The sequence below is a fragment of the Amaranthus tricolor genome, chromosome 10 (genome assembly GCF_026212465.1).
Source record: "Amaranthus tricolor cultivar Red isolate AtriRed21 chromosome 10, ASM2621246v1, whole genome shotgun sequence".
In the NCBI taxonomy this organism is placed as follows: Eukaryota; Viridiplantae; Streptophyta; class Magnoliopsida; order Caryophyllales; family Amaranthaceae; genus Amaranthus; species Amaranthus tricolor.
The window spans coordinates 2,674,199-2,698,234 of record NC_080056.1 but is presented as its reverse complement, the minus strand read 5'-3'; the positions used below and the strand labels follow the sequence as shown (position 1 = coordinate 2,698,234).

The following is a 24,036-nucleotide window of genomic DNA, read 5'->3' as shown; positions in this document are numbered from 1 at the left end:
CATTGTTGTAGCAGCTGCTACTCTGATTAGAAACACAAGGATGCTCAAAGCTAATCGTTTTAAATGAATAGTACAATTCTATTAGGCTGTAAATCGAGTTGAAATTAGCATCTACAATTTTGGTACGAATAGAGTAAAATAGGCACAACCTGAGGAACAAGCTTGTTCTCAACTGTAATTGACTTTGCAATCAGTTCCTATTACATTTGGAAAAAAAAAAACTTGGGAAAATTGCTACAAAAATCACATAGATACACCGCTACTTATTAAGGTGTTAATTTCTCCTATAATATTGACAGGTCTACCATTGAACATGGATGATAAAGTAGTTTCACATAGTTTCTTCAGCTCCCTTGTTTTGTTAATGACTACTTCCTGCAAATAAATAGAGCATTCTTTAATTAATCTGTTCATCGCATACAAAAATTAGCCCATGCCGCGGAAATTACGGACTGCAAAAAGTATTAGATCCAAATTTAGCCACTCAAAGTTTCAACTTAATTAATTGGTGCATCTCAGAAGTACAAACAAAGAATATAATTCATTCTAAAACCTTACCCAACACTTCCACAGGATTAAGGGGTTTTTTGACAAATGGTCGACTGGTCGTTGGTCGTTGGCTATTGGCTAGGACCAATTTGAAGTGTTAGCTTTGTTGTAGGCTTTTAGGCAAGCTAAGCACGTTGGGTGTTTAGAGATATTTGGTAAAATTAGGCCCCTTCTTGGCAACTTATTAGAGAAAAAGAGGCCAACAAGTCAAAAGCGAATGAATCTTCACTTATGCCTCGAAGAGACAACGTAATAGAGAGAGAGAGAGAGAGAGATGACACAATATTTCACCATCTTCCTCTCTATTAGATGCTCTAAAATGACAATATTTACCGAAAGACCTGTTAACAGTAAAAATTGGACAAATCATGTACTCATGCTATTACTCAATGTAACCAATCATTTGCAACCTGGGGTGGAGTATGAGAAATGGGTTTGAGCGAAGGCCCCTTTGAACCTCTTAAACTGGAATATTTTTAATCATCTCACTATAAAAAAGGCCCCACCTTTTAGTAGAATGTTCTTATCCACCAGGTACATACATCAAAAATATATATTGTGCCTCTTTTTCTATCGTGAGTGTCGCACCACACTCCGAAATCAACTCTCAGATTCAGCTTATGCACTTCAGGAAAAACAAACATGATGTGGGAGGTCAAGAGCTAAATGTTAAAATTTCAGAAATGCGGCCAAGTGTAAGGTGGATAGCGTCAATTACAAAGTATACTGCACAGGAAGGTGTTCATATTTCCCTTAACCTTAAGGGCTCGCTTATATTGAGAGTAAATATTTAAGGGGTAAAAAAAAGTCAAATTATTGCGACAAAGGTAATTAGAGATGCATATAAATTGTAAAAGAGGTGGAATGATAGTAAACAAAAAAAGATGAATAAGACAGGAGGATGATTTCCCTCATTTGGAGGAAATATTTCCCCCACCCTCCCCTAGGGTAAATTTATACCCCAAAACGAGTAAACTAAGTGCTATTTTATCTATTTTCATTACTTTCTAACCAATTCTTCGACCTCTCTAAACATCAAATACATTTAATCATCTATCTAACTTTGTTTTCCTACTTTGACTTTTATTTAACCCTTAAATATTTACAACAAATCTATGCGGACCCTAAAAGTTTAGCGATTAGCAGACTATAAGTGTTTAGCACATCAACATTAAAAATTGAAAAACTATCTCACTCTACCTTCAAATTCTCAAAACACAATTGCATTGAGTTTCTTGGTTTGTTCGGAAAACACTTGTAACATTTATTATGCAGGTTAGCATCCCGCACGCCACTACATCCATAAATTCCTTTCCAAAATACTAATGACTCTTAAATCTCACAATTGAAAACCAAAAGGGAACACTAAGTACTCACTTGCTTAGGCCAAGAAGAAGCCATTGAATTCTGCAGTTCCATACGTTTTGCAGACAAATCTTTCAATCCATCTTTCAGCTTTACTTCATGATGCTTCTTTTCCTCCAAGATATGTACTAATCTGTCTAAGAATCTGTTCAAAACAAAAGGCAATACTTTAGTTCTAAATTCTCATAAAAAACATTGGTGATCTGGAAATTGTATAATCTATTTAATGAACAAAAAACGACTAATCAATATAAAAAAAGGCAGAAGGCCTCTGAGAAACCTCTGAGAAATAACGGTAATTTTAGCAGGGGCGGAGCAAAATTTGATTAATTCCTTGAAGGCCCGGTGCAACTTCAAAAATTATGATATTTTCTAACTTTGTATCTTTAAACACATACGATATACCACAAAATTTAATATTGAAGCCCCAAATTTTTCGGGACCTTATGGTTGAACATGCTCAGAACCTCCCCTGAATTTTAGCAAATTACAATGGTGTGCATGAACTCGAGAAATATAATGTATCTATGTGTATTGAGGTTGAGGGGTTGTGTACAAAAAAAAAAAAAAAGCAAAACCATCCAAAGTGTGTCTACGCACCTTCTTGAATTTAAAATCATGATCAAGTCTCTTGTTTTTTTGTTCATTTGCAAGGATATGGCCAATGAAACATCAGAAAGCATTTTCTGAATGTTATCAGGTGAATACTGCTGCAGCACAAATGGGGCAACTGCCTGAACCTGGTGTTGCAGGGACAAAGTCTCTTCATTTGTCAGCTCCGTCAGTCTCTGGTTCAAAAATGCCTTAATCTGGTGACAGGGAACAATTAGAACCAAAAACAAAACTTAGATGATCCGTTCATATAAAATTATCAATTAAAGTCAAAAACTAATTACATATTGAGACCAGTGCAACATGATTCACTAGCTGATTCGCTTTTAGAATTCGCGATTCTCTCAAATTTGTCCAAGAAGAGCCCAAAACAGACCATAATTCGCTTTTTTCGATTTGCGATTTGCTAGGAGATTAGCGAATCATGTTACACTGATTGAGACAAGGTGTTAGGTTGCACAACAGAAGCAAAGAAATACCTCAAAGAGATCATCAAGAATTTTATTTCTGTACTCTGTCTCCAAGAGTGGACTTCTGTCTCCCGAGATTTGAGCTTCAGCTGATGAATTTAAAGATGAAATTTGAACTCCATCAGTACAACGATTACCAGAATCTTCGTTAGTTTCCAGAATAGGATTTTCAACACTAACATTCCACGATATTTCTGAAACCTCAACATCAACAGACCCTCCACCACTCGGTGCAGCCTCACCAAACGTCTCGTTTTCATTTGTCGAAGAATCTTGTAAAGCTTCTTTGGCATCTATAATTTCATAAGTACCAAAACCGTTTGCTGCATCATCAGTCTCTTCAACAGTGCCAATATCCCAGTCTATCTGAGAACTATCCATGGTAATATCCCAATCTATGCCGTCTGCCCCACTGTCCATGATTCCACTTATATCAACATGTTCATTTAAGTTAGAGATATCATTTGTAGACTCAATAAAATCAGATCCAATGGAAACACCGAGTGAAGGAGGGTTTTCAAGGATATGCCTTAAATTTTGCACCACAGCACCAACTGTACGCTGCCATACATGAAAAGAAAACTATTCATCTCCGGTCTAATCAATGACAAACAACAAATTGAAAAGTGAAGCAAAGTGAGCTTACCTCCTTATCGGTGTGAAGATCTGTAACAAAACTGGAGTAGTAGTCAATAGCTTGTGCGACGGACTCACTCGTTATGACTTCTATAATATTACCAAATGTATTGGGAAGAGAGTTCATAGCACTTTCTAAGAGTTCCAATCTGACATTGTTCCCCTAAAAGGAAAAATGCAAACTCTTGTTCAAATACACAATGAAAAGTTGAAAACTAACCTCATAAGAGTCAAGACACTCCAGTTCACTAACATAGCCTAACATTTAATATGCGCGAACTCACACACACGCTCACCTGTAATCCTAGTTCTTCACAAGCTTCTGCATACTTTGCAGCTGATAAAGCTGCGCTTCTCTTAATATCAGCTTCCTTACGATCAAGCTCGGCAAGCTGTTGTTGTGTCTTTTGAACCTGCTTCTTTAGGTAGGGACTTCAAATAGACAAAAATAAATCACAACTCAAGCAAAAGATAGAAAGCTAAAATGATTGCTCACTGGGATACATAATCAGAATTCCCGCTTACATCTCATAATTAACATTTTGGGCCATTGATTGAGCAGCTTCACCAAGAAAAATATGATCCTTCTCAAATGCCTGTACAATTGCTTCCCATGCACCCTATTCCGAAGCAACATAAAGGATTAAGCAGCATGGTTCTAGTGGCCATCACATTACTGGGCATGAAGATAGAAGAATAAGAGCTTACAGAAGCGCCTGAAAGCCGTCCAAATATGTTTCGGCTTTCTGGAGTGGTTCGCAAAAGTATTTCATAAACTTTTTTTGCTTCCAAGTAATCAATTGCTGGAGTATGAGAAAGTAAAAAGTGTTTTCACACATAAATTAATCTCAATGAGTTGTATGATGAAAGAAAAAATTACCTAAATATAGATCCTTTATACTTTAATAAAGACAAACGTTAGAGTTGAGTAGTAATCATTAAACTAACTTAGATTGAAACATTAGTCAGTGTAGGAACACTGATTGAAGTCCGAGTAGGTCTGTAATTTTACTAAGTCTGACACTTGAGCGCCATAGAAGCACTTCACATATTAACATCATAAAAAGGCACTAAAATATGTAAAATGATAAAAAAAAAAAAAAAAAAAAAGCTATCATACAAAGGAAATGAAAATATACCATTTATAAGGTGTACAATCACATCTTAAACAAAATGCACCCAAAAATAAAATTGAAAAATGTTCTAGTCATACAGCAGCTCTAAAAAAAGCAATAATTCCTCTAACAACATACTCACTTCTTTTTAAATAAAAAAATTTAGCAGAAACTTGCTCCTCACAATAATTATTGAATATGCCTCTTAATCATCCTCAAACAACAATGCTAACAGTGCCAAAGTCTTAATCCTAAATAATGGACTCAGCTAACTTATTCCTACAGTTTATACTTTATCCTCATCCAATTAATACCATTTAACTAATTCATCCTATGATTCAACACATATTTGTTTCTTTTATTGGGTAATATCGAACGTACATTCATCACATCCCCATCCAATACCAAACATCAATTGTAAAATTTGATATGAGTTCAGCTCAGTCAATAATTCCTTTTGGAATCAAGTAACTTAAGAGTATCCAATAATCTCTAGGATTTAAAATTTATGTGATCTTACGAATTGGCACGCTCAAAATATTCCCTTTGGCCAAGGGCATCCAGACATATTGTAAGCTAAACCCATGATGACAAATATCCAGGATCTATTTACAGTCCCATCCAACAAGATGGATAGATCCTTAATGAGGAAGGGGGAAGGTAGACAAGTGACTAGTGACTAGTGACTAGTGAAGTACTCCTAATAATGGAAGGACCTTGTGGCTTGTAAAAGTAAAGATTTTTAAAATCCGACTTTTGCATTATTTTTTCTTTTCAAGGACGTTGTGATTTATAACACTCATATTTAAAATAAAAATAATAATTCCACAGTCCTTTAAAAGAAAAAATAATGTAAAGGTCGGATTGTAAAGGATAATTGAAAGGTGAGATTTTTAAAAGCTTGATCACAAGGTGAGATTTTTAGAATTAAATTTTCCTTTCAACAACAAATAGATGCTCTAATTGAAAAGACACTACCACAGTTGCCTGATTCCTCCAAGGAAGATAACAAAAGTCCAACATTTGCAATTCTTAGTGGGAGATTTTACCTCTAAGAAAAAGTCAATACACATTCATTCAACTAAAATCCTATATAGTGTAAAATTTTGTCTGCAAATTTGAATTTGTTGGATAAAGACAATAGGTTTATCAATTACTTGCATGCATTTTTCTCTTTCGGCTAAAAAGTCTTCAATTAGAATAAGACATTTTAGCTAACATAACATAATTTGATGAAAGTTAACTCTTTGAAAGCAAATGAAGACTGTTAATTAATAGAAAAATAAACCCAACAAATTTCATCAAATATAGATAATAATTAGATTGATGGGAAAAAATGAGTAGTGAAATAAAACTTAAAAATAAACCTTCAGGATCAAGAGTATGAAAGTAAGGATCAGCATCTTTAGGAAGCGATGCAAAGGCGGATGAAATCTTGGCTCTAATTCCAGTCATTCGTTTTCTCCAATCTACAGGAATTCTCTTACGATCCACCAGCCATTCTTCAAATTCCCCCAATCAAAAACAATAATCAAACAATAGAATCAGATAAAAGGAATCAAAAACGAAAACTGAGAGTTGATTGATAGAAGTACCAACCTCCGAGGCGGGAGAATGAAATGTCAATGGGAAGATTTTGAATGTCTTTTTGAGCTTCCATTTTGGGTTTGTGTGGGGTGGGGATGGGGGTTGAACGAGAAGGAGAAGGAGAAAGTGTGTAATTCTTCCAAAGGCAAAATTAATGATTTGTGAATTACTATTACTAGTTACTAGTAATAATAATGTTGTGTAATCGTGTTGTTTTAGTTGTTAACCTCCCTTCGTAATATTCAATTCTAAATGAATCGAATTCGATTGCTATTGAATCCCAGAGTTTTTCTTAAATTTTTATAGAAAAGATTTGCATATTATTATATGATAAATAATTTTTCCTCTCTTTACGTATATAAATTTTCTAAATGGATTGAATTGTCTAACTAATAGTATAATTAAAATAAATTGAAATGATTTGAATCATGGGTATTTCTATTCACAAATTCTTGTGAGAGGCTCTCTTTAATTAGGTCGGTTTATTATAAGTAGAAATTAAGAATGATTAAGTAATTGAAAATAGGTATAAAATAGGTAAGCATTAAGGATAATGTAAGTATATATTAAAAAAAGTAGTGAATAGTCATTAATTTTTAATGAGTTGGATTTTAAATAAGTCTCTCAAAACGACAGCCTCCTAAGAAACTAGCCGATTTCTACCATATTTATTTATCATGGATTTTATCATGGATTTGTATTCACCAAGTTCTTCTCTTTCCCAATTATAATTAAAAAAAAAGGAAATACAAATAAAAATATAAATTGAATTGCAATTGTGGGTTTGCAAGATAAAAAAAAAAAAAAGAGAAGTGAATAGTTGGTAAATTCGAAGAGGTGCAAGTAAAATGATAGGTATGGCCCTATTGGGGCTTAGTGAAAGGTTAGAAAGTGAATTTTAATGGCATGAAAAAATTAAATTGATTTAATTAGATTATTTAACCTAAGTTTAAACCATTTGAACCAAAATAGGATAATGCCTGTGAAATTACACACATAAAATAGTGTCAACAGAGATCAGCTCACTCGGTCGGTCTCTTCGCATTTTTTGGAATCTGCTCCTATTCTCCTCTGTTCTTCTATCATCTTCACCTGGTACATTATCCTCAGATTATTATCTCCTAATTTACTCACCAATGTACTTCTCTGATTCGCGTGTAAATTTGACGAATATGGTGGATTATAATCGTAATCAGTCTGATTTTATGGCTTTCATTTTGTGATATTATCCCAAAAGTAGGTTTGCAGTTAGATTTATGTATGATTTTCTAATCTACTATCTATATATAGCTACTCTCTTTGGTCCCAGTTTTACTCTTTTTTTTTTTAGGGTTTTTGTTTTGGGATATTGTCGTTGTTATCATCTGATTCTTGTGATCCGTGAATTTGTCTCATTGTTTGTGCTCCTTTATAATCGATTTAAGATTGATTTTGTCATTTACTCTTGTGTTTGTTCCGAAATCTTTAAATTTGTTCTCTTTAATTGACAATCCTGAGTCCAATGACCTAATTTTCTTTTCATTTTGCTTGAGATTCTAAATCAATGTGTTTGATTATGCAATAGCTCTTGTTGAAATTGCTTGTCAATATTTCAATAGTCAAGAAAAGCGTACTGTTTTTCTTAGGTAATGTTGGTAGCTACTTGTGCCGGCATTTATTCAACAAAGCCAAAACCTTAACCCCATCAATACGGGTTGGCTATCTGCTATTGCCAGCCCTTTACTGTGGTAGTAAAATGTGAAAAGGAACTCTTTAATTTGTTGTCTCGTGTTTTATTGTGTTGGTGTAATCCTTTCGGTTTGATTGCCTAACTTGAGGGGTGATGTTTATCGACCGTTCCCTATATAAACTGCTGAGTGCTGGCATACATAAGCCTTTATTTTGGTTTCGTATTATATCTATTGTGATATGCATTACTTCTAATTGGAGAACCTTCTGCTTTCATGTAGAGGGGTGTTTGGGGGAGGGGGGATCGTTGATCTTATCATGAAATACGTAGTTGCTAAAATGCCAAAAAATGATATTTGTTGAGTCTGACCTAAATGTATAGATAAATAACATAGAGTATATTTCTTTACATACGCTGTGATTCATCCAAAATTTGGCTGTAAAGGTGTTGTAGATTTGTTTGACAATGGAAGTCATTGGTGAGTAACTCAGTATATGACAAACATTTGTTTTCAGGGAGAAAAAGCGATGGACTCATTGGACCCTTCAGAGCGTAGATACCTTGAAGATGACGACACCCCCATGATGAAGGTAATTAAGGGTACAACTAGTGGTTTAGCAGCTGGAACAATCTTTGGTACTGTTGTGGCAACCTGGTATGACGTACCACGTGTTGAGAGAAAAGTCGCGTTACCAGGATTGATAAGGACATTGAAGATGATGGGAAACTATGGGGTGACTTTTGCTGCAATTGGTGGTGTTTACATTGGTGTTGAGCAGTTGATGCAGCATTATAGGATGAAAAGGGACTTTGTCAATGGTGCAGTTGGTGGCTTTGTTGCTGGAGCTTCTGTTTTGGGCTTCAAAGGTAAGTTTATTTTGTGCTTCTTTTTCTTTCATACTTCCTAGAAACATTTACCATGTCATTAGAAGTTTTTTGTGAGATGTAGCCTTGTGAACTTAAAGACGCAGAAAAGTTTTAGCGTTGGCTGAATATTGAAGATGGCTCTTTTTGGCAGGAGTAGGGAGGCAACTTGTAGTAATGTACTAATCAATCATTTTTTTGAACTATGCTTAACTATGGAACAATTCTAAAAAATAACATAAATTTTTCATAAGAGTAATTACGAAACATCATTCTTTTGGACATTTAGAGTTTTCAATATTATATTTTGTGTATAAATTTTCCATGGTGATGAGGAAGCTCCATTATTTTAGAATCTTTGAATTAGTCACTTCACCGGTAAAACTATGATTCCAAAAGCAATGCCTAGATTGTTTTGTTGTTACGCAGACTCTCTTGGCTGAACTTGTAGCGTGGGGCATGCAAAGAAAAGTACAAGCTTATTAGAACACATTCTAGAATCCCTCTTAGGTTTCCATCTGTCTTTTGTGTCGGTATTACCTTGTTGCTTCTTAAACTTGCTTTTTCACCTTTTCAAGGTTGTTATTTTGACTTGCATGATGTACATATTTGGATTCTTAAATTTTTGGCTGAATTGGGATAGATAAGTTAGGTTTTGGAGCCCTTTAGTTTTTTCAATGCCCTATGTTGTATCTGATATTTAAATGGATGAGAAAAGTGGTTATGCTGAATTTTTTGCTATGCCAGTTGCCAGCTATAAGGAATTCTGCTGCATATGAATAATTATGCATTACCCGTGTTGCATAAAAGTTATTTTGTCATTGTTTGGCTGTGAAATGCCTTGCTTGCTCTATTCTGGAATTGTTCTTATGCCAGTTTTATCTGCTTCCAGTATGTCCGATGACATATATGATCTAAGAGAATGGTGTCTGGAGAATTGAATTCTGCACGACCTAAGTCTCGGTTATCAAGGTCTTGGTTATCATCACAACTGAAAAACATCTAACGTGTCACTTGTGTATGTAGTAATACAGCCCTACCAAATTTTCTTAGAAGAACAAATTATTCTTTAATCTGACACCTCGTTAAATTAGTTTCCTGGGTATCTGTCTAGCAATACTGTGAAGTTGATTTCTATCTTGTAATGACCCTTATTAGTCGAATCTACAAAGATTGAGAGATTTTATTTTCATCCTGCCAAATTCCTGTAATTATAACAGAGCAACAGACCTAGGAAATCTAATGTGAGTTCTATAAGATTTGAATCCTATATATGGTCTAAGGACAAAGTTAGCACTTACAGACTAGTTTAACTTGCACTATGTTTGCATAGGAGAAAATAGAGGGAAAAAAGGGGAGGGAAATGGAGGAATTGCATTTTCCTCATTTGGATATCAATTGGGGAAGAGAGGGAAATGGACGAAAGAGAATTGGAAGGAATAACTCCACATGTTCAACAAAATAAATCCTTTCAACATTGAAAAGATTTGGAATGAAAATCTACCAACTCCCATCCCCTCCCTTTTCCTTTCATTTTCTTCCAAAATGTTATCCAAACACAGTGTTATTGGATCATAATCTTATTGAAATGCACTCTACATCTCACTTGTTTGCAAGCTTTAATTGTTTCTTTTTGAAGCAACTGTTTCCACTCTTTCAGGAAGGAGCATTTCAACAGCAATCTCCGCGGGAGCAGCATTGGCTGTAACTTCTTCACTGATTGATGCTGGTGGTCAGACAACAAGAATCGACAATGGCAAAGAGTACTACCCTTACACACTCAAGAAAAGGCCAGCTCCCACAGAATGATCTCTCTACAATGCTACCATATTTGAGAGGCAAAACATCCGTTTACTCCCAGAAAAAATGTACTTCATTCTTTTTTGTAATATCTTTTTGCCTCCTGTCTTTTTTTACTCGAGAAACTCACTAACAGTTTGTTAGAGTCGAGTGTTGGAATAAATGCGTACTTCAAATTTTGCAAGTTTGATGTTTTTCGCTGTTTTAAGGTGAGGGTGAAGAGTGCTATGACCCTATTCACTTATTGTCTCACTATGCTATTTAAGTAAAAGTCAGTTTTAATCAATAAAATTAATCTATGGACATGTTCGACTTAGTATTGAGATAGCTTTTAGAAATATGGAGTGAGAGTGTCATTCATTGAGTGTTTTGTGGTAACTTTAAGCATTTAAGGTTCTGTAAAAGCTAATAAAACTAAACTTTTATAGCATTTTATCAATTTACTAACAATATGAGTACGGTACGTAAACAATTAATTAAAATCTAGCCTACTATTATAAGCTAGTAACAAAAACATAGAAGTACTTGATTAGTATAAAGGTTTATATTATAAATGTAATCCTATATAAACATACAATAGACCGACGTTACGTATGATATTTTTTTTCCTTGGATGAAAATCTCCTTTTAATCAGTTAAAATTCAGCTAACCCCACAAAAAAATTACACCAAGATTACACACTTTTTCTTTGGATACTTGACAATTCTATTAGAGTAAAGTTTATTTTGTAGGGCTCAATTAAAACATTACAAACAAATTTCTTGAAAATAAAGTAAAAAGTCAAATATTAAAATATATTATTTTTTATTTTTAAATAGATACATTTTTCTTAAAAAGCTCTCATGTAAACGGGAAAAGTGTAGCAATTAAAAAAATAGAGGTAATATTTTAAGAAATATTTAGATCTGACAAACCGAAAAGAAGGTCCGACTAAGAGTCTCAGCTTATCGGCTGGTCAATGATGGTTGTTGGGATAGAAAGTGACTAGATAGCTAGCCTTAGTGCAAGTAGCAAGACTCGGTGGAATCATCATATGCGTACGAGTAAGCTCGTGGACATGCTGTCTTGAAGATTTTAGAGTAGGTTGTGGGTTTACAAGCCTGAGGACTGTTATAAGTGCCCGTGCAACAATACCTTGGCGAGTTAAAAGCCGTGCAAGCGCTTCTACATGCTACTACATTCCCATGAACACCTTGTACTTTGGAGTCCAATCGGGCGCATTGTGTTCAGGTTGCTAATGCACCCAGTTGATGCACATTGTCCAACCGCGGCTTTAAAGGGTACAATTGAGATTGCAAGATTGTAGCCGTCGACTAGACTAGCGTCATAGAAGTCCTGCATGTTTAAATCATTGTTGTAATGTCATCGTAGGTCTATAGAAATAATATTTACATATAAACTTTTAAAAAAGATCTGAATCGATTCTTAGTAAACTCGAAATTATATTTACTATTGGCCATAGACTTGGACCTAGATTCTTAACATCCAAAACATTTATACTTTTAAAGGGGTCTTTGAGGATGTGCAAGGTAATCGACTGCACAGACCCTCCTCTTTCTCCCGTATATGAAAAAGTTAATAAAAAAAATATGTTAAGTTTTTTAATAAAATAAATATATTTACTATAAATAAGACGCAAAAAAGACGCAAAATGAAAATTTTGCACCGCGCCCCCAAATTTTTGAAGACAGCTCTCTAATAAATAACTCTAGCACTTAAAATAGAATATGGTCCAACAGGATCTGGGTTAAGCGTTAGACCCTTAATTACCCATCCCTACTTCCCTACATCTAATCTATGATAAAATCCTAAGGATGCAGAACATTCACTATTGTTCATTTACTAACACACAATAAGAAATAGGAGCACTCACTAGTCACTACATTACATAAAGTGTTACCTGCTCTTGTCCAATAGTGAATTCAGCAAGAGTGAAAGGAGTCGAACACTTTGAATTGGGTGTTGTGCTGTTGTCTCAGTCGGTGTTGATCAGTTGTCAGCCTTTCAAATTTAGAATTTTATACTCTCAATTCTAACTTTAGATTACTGTATAGTGACTAGTGAGTAGGAGTCGAACTCAAAGGAAAACTTTAGCACTAATTTCTATCCTTATCAAATGTTTACTAGAGAATAAAACTAAACTAATAAATTATATAATTGTTGTCACCAATTTATAATTTAAAATGGGTAAATGGTAGTTCGACTACTAATTCTTTAATCAAATATGGAATAAGTTGGTAGGATTGATAAACACAATAATTACTAGGTTCAATGAGAAATTATTCTTATCTTTTATTAAATTATCATCACGATCCTAGCTCAAATAACTAATACAATTATTTAGCAATATTAAGATTTTCTTTCAAACTCACATATTATTATTAATAGCTAGTATAAAAACTTGTGCAATGTATGAAATTAACATATATTTTGTTAGGTTTTGGGTCTCCTCCTGTGTGGAGAAATTCATTTTAGAAATGAGATTGTTTTTAGACCCAAGTGAGGTAGCTTATGTTGAAAGCTCCTTTGTTGACTTTGGGGCTTTTTCTCATATGGGACAAGAAAATAAAAAGACGTGTCTAAGACTTCTGTGCATGTGAGAATAGAATAAGAAGGTGAAAAGTTGTTAAACAGAAGTTTCACTTAGCGCAGCACTATTCGCATTTTTCAGCCTCCATCCCCATAAAACACCACTGATTAAGGTTTGTTTTTGTGGTCTGATTATGCTTAAACTTTGGGTACTCACTTGGGACACCTTAGGTTGATTTTCAGCGGTGGAGATGTGTTTTGATGCTATAAATTGTGAGTTATTTATGCTGTACTGAAATATGTTTTTAGTGATGTTCTAATAAAATTATTCATAAACAAATAGGACACTCCTCATCAAAGAAAAGGAAATGAGATATTTATCTCAAAATAGAAGGAATACCTGTAAATTGAAAATCTTAATCAAGAAGAAGTAAACTTTATTCAAAATTAAAAATAAAAAGAGTAGGGTAAAGTAAAATCTCCATTGATTTTTCAAATTAAATAAATAATGGATATCATAAAATATATATTCTCCCTAATTTATATTAAATGTTCTCTTTTGTTCTGCATACTTATCAATATATTAATTTAATTCTAATATTTAATTATACGTACTTAAAAATTATAAATAATTAATATTAGTAAAATTTAATTTGAAGCGGAGTTTAGACTGTGTTTTTATTTATAGTGTATAAAAATAATTTAAGAAAATAAAGACAAACTAAAATAATCAGTAACTTATATCTCAAGAGAAAAAGATAAATTTAATAAATAAGTCTATAATTACATCATCAAATCTACCACCGTGATTGAGTGTCGGAGGAGCTGATTTTTCTGTTACTGCCACTCCTAACTTATCTTAAATTGATTTTTGTTTATTTCTTTCAATCATATTCGCAAATTTCTCTCCCCTTCCTTCCTACAATGGCGGAAAACACCGACCCACCGCCATTAACACCACCCGCTAAAGATCTAATCGCACTTCATCTTCGCCGCGAACCTTTCGAGTATGGCCTTCTTCCTATCCCTAAACTCATCTTCGCTGATCCTTCCGTTACTCTTGGATCTCTCAAAGAAAAGCTTCTTCAACACGCTTCTTCTTCTTCTTCTTCTGATTCGCTTCGAGTCAACTCATCCGCCATTGCTGATTCCCTTCAAATCTCTCCCGAACATTCTCGACTTGTTCTTGATATTCTAGCATCTGTTCTTCATTCCGATTCCGATCCTCTTGTTGTTGCCAAACCGGAAGATGTAGAATCTGTTGGAGTGAATGTGTTTGATTTGATTTTGTTTCTGTATATTCAGTCTTATAAAAGACTTCTTCCTAGAAGTCGTAAGGATTCTGCTGCCGTTGGTGATGTATGGCCTTCTACTTCTGCTTTTGATGGATACTTGTCTGCTCTTTCTCCGCTTCAGGTATTTTTTAGCTCTCGTTTTCGTTTTTTTCATATTAGTGATAACAAGGAAGTTGTTTTCAACTAACCTAATGCGCAACAATCATGTGTAGTTTTACATAAATAACAGTGCATAAGTCTTAATTTAAAACCAAATTCTTTGTTGCTGAGTGATTTGTGATCTTTTAGATTTGAGAGCACGCAATTTAGCTATATACTTTACGTAATTTAATGTAAACTATGCACATTTAAAACTCATAAAATGTTAATATTATAAAATATGCAATTAGACGATACAAGATTCCACTTAAACTATCTTTTTCTTATATATTAGCCGCAATATATAAAATAAGCTTGAACGATACATAGTGTCAATAATCATAATACAATATTTCTGACGGGGGAAGCATTTATTATGAATACTAGGAAATTAATGGGGAGAAAGTTGGGGACTGATGTCAATGGGATGTAAAATCGTGGAATGATTAGAAAATTGGGACATAGATGGGTTATAAAAAGGTGGATGCTTTGGTTGAAGTTTGATGAAATTGGGTTGTACTTCCATATCACAGAAAAGATGCTGCATTTCACATAATCCCTCTTATTTTTGGGAGATATGCTGAATCTATCTAGTGAAGATGTATGTGTTTTTTAACCGAACTTTGAATAGTTCAATTAGGACAATGGTGATAGGATCATAAGTTGAGAGGAGAATTGTAGGTTCCAATTTTCTAATTTATGAAAACTTTGTCTTTGAGACTAGTCTCCTGAGTCTTGACAAACAGCTTATGGTGTTGATTGTTGTTTTTGGGATTTTGTTGGATGAGGATGAGGAGTAAGCCCTGCTTTCACTATATTATAGGAAAGGGAATATTGTTAATTTATAATCAAAGAGCCTTGCTATGAAAGTTTTTCAATAATTTTTTAAAAAATCTTCTTATAATATTTGACCAACTGAAAAATATTGATATAAAAAATATTGTTATCTATATACCTTGTAGTTCTCACCAGGAATAAATCGTTGTAACTGGCTCCACAAATAAGTTTCACCTGTATACGGTTTGTACTCATGTGAATAGTACAGTTGGTTTTCTAGTTAGGATGTCTCCCTTTCTTTTAAAGTCTAGAGAAATTGGTTGATTTGTGTTTGTTCCAACACAAGTTATTTGCTTTTAATTTAAATATTTTGTAAACCCTAATATAGCCATTTTTGTTCACTTCTTAGTCCTTAGTACATAGTTTGTAAATTCCTCTAGCAAGACCAACTCTAATCTAAAGCCTCCATTTGGATCCCTGTGCTTGACACAATATTGTTAACTTTAACCATGGAGACCAACGCATAAAAATGTGCAAGGTTTTTTATGGTGATAGGGTCCCAAAGCCTAGTAACGAAGCACAAGGGTGTGAGTCATTATACTTCAATAAAGATTTTGAAAAAATAGCTAATGCTAAATGTGGGAAAAAGCTCTAGTTGTGGCGCTATAGTGCAAAATATTGCGCATCAAATATTACAATCATATTGTAAAGATTTTTGAGTTTGTTGCGATTGAATTACAGACTGAGAAAACTGCAGAAGCTAGGCGTGTTTGTGCTAAATGTTGTGCATTGGTCTTTTTGCATTAATTATGTCTTATATCTAAAATTACCCAGCCTTTCATAGTGCAAATATCCGGTTTCGATCATGGTCATGGTAACGATCACAAAACGGTTACAAGTTTAATAGGGAAGGTTTCGTGATTGTTTAAATTGTGGAGAGCATTATAAACTTGAATGTGTTTTAAGAAAAATGTAATTTTATTTGGACTGCTTCATACATGACTATATGAAAAGATAGGTGCCGAGAAATTTGTTATGCAAGATGTTCTCCTTCATTACTCTTGGCTAAGTGATGTTGCTAAGTTGCCGTTGGGATAGTATATGTGTTTGTGATGAATCAATATAAGAGGGGTAGTAGAATAGTGTTTAGTGAAGTTTCTAGAAAAGGAATATTATGTAACCATTTTAGCGTATGTCAACTAGTTTGTTAGGCTTGTTAACTATAAATATGATGATGGAATAATTGGTTAGGTTATCAAATGAATATGATATGAATTTTTCCTCTCAAACTTCTCTTTCCCTATTCTCTTATTCTTAATCTGGAAATTCTTCTTTACTTTTAACTCTTTACCCTCTCTTAGCCCTAATTTCTATCTTTCTCATATTAGTGAGTAGCGGATTCATTACAGTGTCTTACGAGTTACAAATTATGATGCCTAATTAGTTGCTGCTGTTTCAATATAATTTTCAAGGAAAGCTATTATGTCTCCAGATCTTTCACAGCCAGTACTTTTATTGCATTTCAAGATGTGTGATTCACGGTAATTTATTCTAATCATCTAAATTTATGTTGTGTGCCAGACTTTCCCTAGGTGCGTGTCTTCACCTTCTTCCCTAGGCTCCACGATTCCTATGGTCTCAGTGTTTCTTGCCTCTTTTTGAATTGTGGTTTGCAAATTGTTGACTTATATTTGTGGTTTGGAACTTATTCCTGTTCTCCTTTTTAAGACCAGTAGAAGTACTAAGGTAGAATCTCTGTACAAAGGCTTACAATTGTAGAAAGTAAATTCTACATCTAGAGGGAATAAAAGGATGAAATCATGCGTGTGCGCTTGATTATGAGTTTGAAATGAGAAATATAATCAGATTTGAGTGTGTATATTTGTAATGTTACTTTAAATGCTGCATGTTTGCATTTGTGTTCAATTTCTTGACAGTCTAAAAATTGTTGCGGCCTTGACCTTGTATTCAATATTCACCTAATGTTTTAGTAAATCCGGTCAAATCACAATGAACCATATATCAATGCTATAAGCAATCTTCAATTCAGATTCTGCTGAACATTGTCTAAAAAGTAAACATCTGCAAATCAGTACTTGAGCTTGCTAACCTTCTATAGTTTCTGGTTTTCCCTTTTGTTGGATGATGGGAATGATTTATCACATGCTTTTGATGCTTAATGAATTTAAAGATCTAACTGCAAGATGTCTACTTTGCAGCTTGTGCGCTGCAATACTCGCAAATTCATGCCATCGCAAGCAGATGAAGAAGCTCATCTGTTATCCTACTTACAAAAGCACTTGGCAAATATTCTTACCCTTTTAGCTGAGCCAATTGAAGGGGGAGGCGACGAAGCTCTGGTTAGTTGCAAAATTTATTTCGTGATATAGTTTAGAATTGCTAATTCCTTGAAACATTATTTCTCTCACTTTTCTAGATGATTTTAGACTTAAGCTTTTTATTTTGATTGCAATTTGCAAGATTGAGAGTTTTACTTGTACGGCAGATACTTGGGAATTGATTCCCCCTAAACAGTAATTATGTAAATCAATATTTCAAATTAATTTTGGATTATACATGATGTCTTTAAGTTGACATAAATAAAAAATGTTATTTGCCTTGAATTTGTCAGTTGTCACTAATTCTCCTTCTAAGAATGTTAATTTCTTTGGTTTTAGACGTGGATCTTGATACTGTAAAATATGTAGTAATATTTTTTAAAACTTTACTGTAGAGTATCATCGAGAACTTCTATCTTGTGGTCTCATCCGTCTTACTTTAAAGTTTTATGCAAGTTTGGTGTGAAAGAGGTCTTAGGAAAACAAGACAATTATAAGTTTATTTCTAGTAGTTTCTGTTGAAATTGTGATTTGAGATTTTTGAGTTTGCAGGTTTTAAACAACTATGAGTTGGACTGTCGGAGTCACTAGAAGTATTTAGCTGTGTATGTTATTATCATCATCATCATCATCATATTAACTAACAAGGACCATGCCATGATTTTCTGTGTGCCACATGTCATTGCTCCCACACAGAAATAAGGATATGAGATAACAAATTATTTTGCTAGGAAGAAAATGGATTTTGCCACTTATGAAATTGTTTTGTTTATGGACAATCCTATAATCTTTCGATCAAAGTAATGCTTTATGTTTCACTCTTCTAGTATTATAGATAACATTCAGATTTCAGGCTAATGTACTAATTTTCCTCATTAGCAGGCTGCTATATATGCTTTTTGCTATGTAGTATCTTTTTCAGTTTTGTTTAACTATTTTGAAATTGGAATACGTTTTATGACAGGTATTACCCTTGGAAAGGTTTGAACATCTCGGCTTTCTGATTCATTTTGGTGTGAAAGGATCTGAAGCCATAACAATGAGCCAAGCGGCACCGTTTTTTGCAAATTCAGACCCTGATATGCCTGCTGCACCTGTACCTGCAACTCAAGTTCATGACTGGCTTTTGCAAAAAATAGATGATGCTTTAGAACGTATAGGTGAGAAGTCCCCTGCAAAGGAAAATGGTCCATCAAGTGGTTCTGATAATGACTTTGCTATGGCTGATGCTAATACAAGTTCGGCTAAGGCTTCAACTAGTTCCAGAGGCTTGACCTTTATTGAAGGGATCTCTAAGTCTTCTTTTGTAAAGCAAGCAGCTGAAGTAGGCTCTTCACTTAAGGTTGGCATGTCATTTATGTTGAAGTTTTCACTGTAAGACGTAGAAATTTGATCTTTTTGTCAAAAAAAGGACTGCATATTTTAAGAAAAGAACTAGTCTCCTGTCTCCTCAAGTTGACATTTAACAGACGTGGGACATTATGAGGACTATTTCACCCTAAATGTTGTGAAACCGCTGATCATTTTTACCAATTAACCATAATAGAAACACCGGAAAATCAAAAAATTGAAGCTTTTGGCTACAGAGATTTATTTAACTGGCAAAATTAATGAAATATAAAAAATACACTGGATATTGTAGTAGTTATCTATATCATGGTCAAAATGTTTGGTATTTGAGTTGTGCTTATTCTTGCCTGGGTAATTTTACTCTGTGAACGAACACATTCAGTACTTACAGTTATTGTTGTACATGGATAGAAATAGTCACACAGTACAGGCGTAACTTGGAAGAGATCTGGTAGTCAATTATTCTAATTCTTTTCTCATGTGCATGATGTTTTAAGCTCCAGTAATTCTGCTAACTTTGCTTATGGTGCAGGTGCTAAATTGTCATGACTCAGTTATTTATGTTTTAGCACCATTGAGATATGCCACTATATATGGCTGCTCTGATGCAACCATAGTTCTTGGAGCTGTTGGCAAGGTAATTATATAACTAAAGAGTTTTTTATTTCTCTTTTCTCTTATCTTTCTATATACAAGAAATAGTTGAACTGATTGAGGTATCTGAATGTGAACTCTGAGTTAGATGCAGAACTGACAGAAAAATTGTGACAATGATCATTTCAACAGGCTTTAAGAGTGGAACATTGCGAGCGAGTTCATGTCATCTCTGCAGCTAAACGAATTTGTATCGCCAACTGTCGTGAATGCATGTTTTTCTTGGGAGTCAATCAACGTCCTCTTATTGTTGGTGATAACCATAAGCTGCAGGTATGCTGCTTGGCTGATAGCCACTGTTTCTCATCTTGACTATGAGTCTTATGTATTATAGATTTCTTAAAAGTTATTAGAGAAAGAACAGGTTGTGTTAGACATGTTTGATTTCCGTGAATTTGCGAATTGCTTGTTAAGATCTATTTCTCATTCTCTGAAAAGCTTTAGGTTATATTAAAGCTTTCCCCCCCTTCATTTTTAACTTTTAGGATCGTACAGGTCCTCCATCAATTCAGTACTAGTACCAAAATATATCTCCTTGGATGGCTTGTGAATTACACACATCTTTTATGATGATTGTGTCGAATGTAGATATCCAATTGTTTGTAATTTGACTCAAATGCAAAACCTAGATTTTCATAATGCTAACTATTCTCAAGAATACACATCATAATGTTTATCTTATGTATGTAGGACATACCTGAAACAGCGATGCTGAATGCTTTGCCTGAAGGTCGTGAACCGATCTAATGAACACGAACTTTCTACTTTCCTTTTGTACCATGGGCTATTCAGCAATTCTATTCATATTAAACAAAATAACGCAGAAAAGTGTGTAAAAATCAAGTCAAATTGACCCAATTGATGTTTAAACCTTATCTGGAATTTTTTTGTTGGGTATCAAAGATCTCTGGAACTTCAAATGTTATTTTGAAACCCTCTTTTCATTAATATCTGCCTTTGTTTGCTGTTCGGACCCTAGTGCAAATATTGTCAGCATCGCTGCATTGCTACTGCATAGAAAATTTTTTTGAGGGTACCACGGCCGCAATATAGGTCAAGATAATTGCAAAACCATGTGCATTGACCACGAAAGTTGTCTCACTACTGAGCCTATATGATGTGCTGCATTGCGATTTGTTGTCTTCTGTGTTGTCAGAATGTTGTAACTTGTAACAATATGGTTCTCAAGTAATGTTGTTTCCTTTGTCTGCATTATTCAAAAATTAGCCTGAAATTGATGGGAGATGCATTAATACCAAATACCAATAAGCTATTGGGTTTGAATAACCTCAGCGTCTAGAGTTAGTAGCAACTGAGAGGACTGCTTTCTCATTGGTCTGTGCAGCTTTCATTCCAAATTTCATTAAGAGGGCCTTACCTGTTATAGTGTTTCAGTTTGGCGTAATGATCACAACCTCTACTTTGCGATGGATTTTGGCCAATTAGGTCTATGATTATGGGCCTGGTTGTTCTGTGGAAAATATTAGGATCCATCAATTAATTTAGTTATGACCTTAGATTATCTGTTTGTTGATGAGTTTAGTAGATCTTGAAAGCTTTTTTTGTCTTTATAAATAAGTATACACTGACCACATATGTTGGGATTAAGGCTTTGGAATTTTAGATGACTCTGAGGCCCCCTTTGTCAACAAGGTTGCCGAACAGTGAACCGTATTTGGTATTGATTGTTAATTGCTAGCATCATGAAGTAGTGCTTAGTTTTGAGAGTGTAATAATGAGCAGGGCTTTTGTTTGAAACTTTGAAGGAAGTTTCATTCTTTTAGTTTAAATTACCATTTGCACTTAGCGGAGACAGTTGGCAATCCCTGGTATATTCTTAAAGACAAAACAAAAAGGCTGATTTCAATTGACATGTGACTGCAAACATCTTGAACTTCGCAGAAGTAAGAAGCACAAATGATTCAATTCATTTTAATATAGCTCATTATAATCAGAAATCAAAGAACTTTTAATCTTGGGCTCCATCGCGAATGAGTATTAGTTGCACTTAAAGAAAATTGATAATTTTAATTTTCAAAGTTTCCAATTTGCCTTTGCTTTTTTTTTTTTTCGCTGATAGTTTATAGTTTATCTCAGCTTGCTTCTTTCTTCCTCTTGTTGAATACTTGGTATTGAGTAAATTTTTCTGTTTTAAAATTCAGGTGGCACCATACAATACTTTTTATCCACAGTTGGAGGAGCATATGTGTCAAGTTGGTGTTGAGCCCACCATCAACTTGTGGAATGAGCCTTTGGCACTGGGTGTGGTTGATCCACATGATTCATTATCACATCCGGCAGGAGTTTCGGATGTTCAAACTGAGCCAGCTGCACTGGTGGATCCTGATCAATTTACGAACTTTTTGGTGAGCCTAAAGCCCTAAACCCCTCAAGATTTCTAGTTACATTTGTTCTTCACCAATACAACTTTTGATCTTTTGAATTTATTTGTGAATTTGCCTTCTCTTCAATGAAAAAACTGTTCGGAAACAAGAAATTTTTTGGAAAGGCTTTTTTAGCAGCAAGGTTTTATTTTTATGTTTTGACATATATGCGTGCCATGGTTCTATTTGGTTATGCAGATTCCAAATTGGTTTGGTGGTGAAGATCTTGGAGCCACTAAAGGCAACCCGTTTTCTTTATCTGAAGCTTATATGGCCTCTCAGCAAAAAAATGTATGTGTTGCCTTTTTCTTGGTGAATCTCGACTTTTGGGTTGCTTTTTTAGTGCTCGACTTGCATGAATTTTGACTTGGAAAATGTTTTTTCCTTCAGAATACAAACCTCGGAGAGGTTAAGCAAGTCCTGCAAGAAACCCCGCTTGACGAGGGCAAGAAGCGAGAACTCTCATGTGCACTTCACGTATTATTCAAAGATTGGTTATACGGTAAAGGCTTAATCTTTTGATGTGTCACTGTTGCTTGATTTTATTTGCGCCTTTTACCTACTGTGGCATGTTTTTTTTACATGCACGTCTATCCGCAATTTCCTTCTTACCCAAAGAAAAGGAATGAAAAAGATCATTCAATGATGCATAAAAAGTTGTTTGATTGAATAATACTTGTATATGTATTCTGTTTTTAACTGGCATCGTTGGTGCTGTTACAGCTTCTGGGAATATTCGCCAACTATATTGCTTACAGGGAGACTAATGCATACTTGTGCTGCAAAAGCATTTATCGAGATGGTGTGAAGAATGTTCCTCCACTCTCGTCTTCAACTGGAAATTCCCATATTTGTTCGAAATCTTTCGAGTTGATGATATATGCAACTTGTAACCAGGCTTACATAGTAGTCTGATGTATTTGCATAATTATAAAATAGCATTAGGGCAGGGAACATGTTTTGCACTAGGTTAATCTCATCCTTAATTTTTCGTGTTAGAAAAACATTTAGTTTTTGTAGTTTCACAAACTGTGAAATTTGTTACTGAAGTTTGCTCTGTACTGATTGCATATCTTAATTTATTCAAATGAAGCATTATTCTTGTTTTGAACTGCCTTTTTTCTTTTGGTGGTTGTGATTTTGGCATTTGTTATAGTTGTACCCTTATAGCTACCTTAAAGCACCATCATCTAATTGATTAATTAAGCCTTTAGGAAAGAGGATATACTCTACTACCTTTTTTTTTATAATGGTAATCTCAAATTTTAGTATTGAGATGACAATAAATCACGTTGAAAAGTCGAAGTCAGAATCATACTTTAAATTTAAATCAAATCTAACTCTATGTTTGAGAGGATGAAATCCCAACACCATTCTCCAATTCAAGTCCAAGAGTGCAAGGCCCATAAATTATAATAATAATAATAATAATAATATAGGACATAGATTTAGTTTTTTATATTTAAAAGGGTGTGGGTGCTCAACTTGTCGCTCGACTTCCTATCAACTTCTTATAAAAAATTCTTCTAATATATTGAATGTAGTTTTATAATAAAAAAAATATATAATAATAATAACCCTATTTTACTATCAATTTTAAGTAAAATAATAATTTAAAACTTAAAAGAGAATAGAATTAGGAAAATAGCAAAAATATGTAAAAAGTGAGAGGAATTTTACTAATAATTACTGAAGTAACGCGTAGTATTTTAATTTTGGATTGAATCTTAATTAAATTATCATCCCAAATTGGCTAATCAATTATGATTTGAAAGAGAAAATCACATGAAAATAGTTGTTGAATGTCATCAATGCTAATTTTACTAACATAAAAGTAGCTGCTAGAATTCAGCCACATCACTTATCTTACTTTTGGCTTTACAAATAAATAAATTGAAGAAT

At 34.1% G+C, this 24,036-nt stretch overlaps 3 protein-coding genes across 3 annotated transcripts; 2 read left to right on the top strand and 1 right to left on the bottom strand.

Annotated features, from left to right (window-relative positions):
• Positions 1-57: 57 nt before the first annotated feature.
• LOC130826299 (CDK5RAP3-like protein) lies at positions 58-6,511 on the bottom strand. Its single transcript, XM_057691910.1, has 10 exons — positions 6,347-6,511; positions 6,115-6,249; positions 4,341-4,435; positions 4,158-4,252; positions 3,929-4,064; positions 3,643-3,795; positions 3,006-3,557; positions 2,515-2,723; positions 1,927-2,059; positions 58-375 (listed from the first exon to the last, which is right to left on the bottom strand). Exons 1-10 carry the CDS (start codon positions 6,405-6,407, stop codon positions 244-246), a joined length of 1,701 nt encoding a protein of 566 aa, XP_057547893.1. The 5' UTR covers positions 6,408-6,511; the 3' UTR covers positions 58-243.
• Positions 6,512-7,276: 765 nt separating this feature from the next.
• LOC130826298 (outer envelope pore protein 16-3, chloroplastic/mitochondrial-like) lies at positions 7,277-10,851 on the top strand. Its single transcript, XM_057691909.1, has 3 exons — positions 7,277-7,429; positions 8,519-8,870; positions 10,528-10,851. The coding sequence occupies exons 2-3, from the start codon at positions 8,531-8,533 to the stop codon at positions 10,674-10,676; spliced, it is 489 nt and encodes a 162-aa protein (XP_057547892.1). The 5' UTR covers positions 7,277-7,429; positions 8,519-8,530; the 3' UTR covers positions 10,677-10,851.
• Positions 10,852-13,991: 3,140 nt separating this feature from the next.
• LOC130826297 (uncharacterized) lies at positions 13,992-23,241 on the top strand. Its single transcript, XM_057691908.1, has 9 exons — positions 13,992-14,613; positions 17,627-17,767; positions 18,711-19,088; positions 19,629-19,733; positions 19,883-20,023; positions 21,913-22,116; positions 22,333-22,425; positions 22,525-22,636; positions 22,858-23,241. Exons 1-9 carry the CDS (start codon positions 14,122-14,124, stop codon positions 22,899-22,901), a joined length of 1,710 nt encoding a protein of 569 aa, XP_057547891.1. The 5' UTR covers positions 13,992-14,121; the 3' UTR covers positions 22,902-23,241.
• The last annotated feature ends 795 nt before the right edge of the window (positions 23,242-24,036 follow it).

Excerpts from the sequence above, each read along its gene's own strand:
- LOC130826299 (XM_057691910.1), bottom strand. The coding sequence starts at position 6,407 with ATGGAAGCTCAAAAAGACATTCAAAATCTTCCCATTGACATTTCATTC. Across the intron at positions 4,065-4,157 it reads CAAAATGTTAATTATGAGAT|TCCCTACCTAAAGAAGCAGG; the intron begins GTAAGCGGGAAT and ends GTCTATTTGAAG. Across the intron at positions 2,060-2,514 it reads ATGATTTTAAATTCAAGAAG|ATTCTTAGACAGATTAGTAC; the intron begins GTGCGTAGACAC and ends TGTTTTGAACAG.
- LOC130826297 (XM_057691908.1), top strand. The coding sequence starts at position 14,122 with ATGGCGGAAAACACCGACCCACCGCCATTAACACCACCCGCTAAAGAT. Across the intron at positions 20,024-21,912 it reads GTGATAACCATAAGCTGCAG|GTGGCACCATACAATACTTT; the intron begins GTATGCTGCTTG and ends TTTAAAATTCAG. Across the intron at positions 22,426-22,524 it reads TGGCCTCTCAGCAAAAAAAT|AATACAAACCTCGGAGAGGT; the intron begins GTATGTGTTGCC and ends TTTTTCCTTCAG.
- LOC130826298 (XM_057691909.1), top strand. The coding sequence starts at position 8,531 with ATGGACTCATTGGACCCTTCAGAGCGTAGATACCTTGAAGATGACGAC. Across the intron at positions 8,871-10,527 it reads TTCTGTTTTGGGCTTCAAAG|GAAGGAGCATTTCAACAGCA; the intron begins GTAAGTTTATTT and ends CCACTCTTTCAG.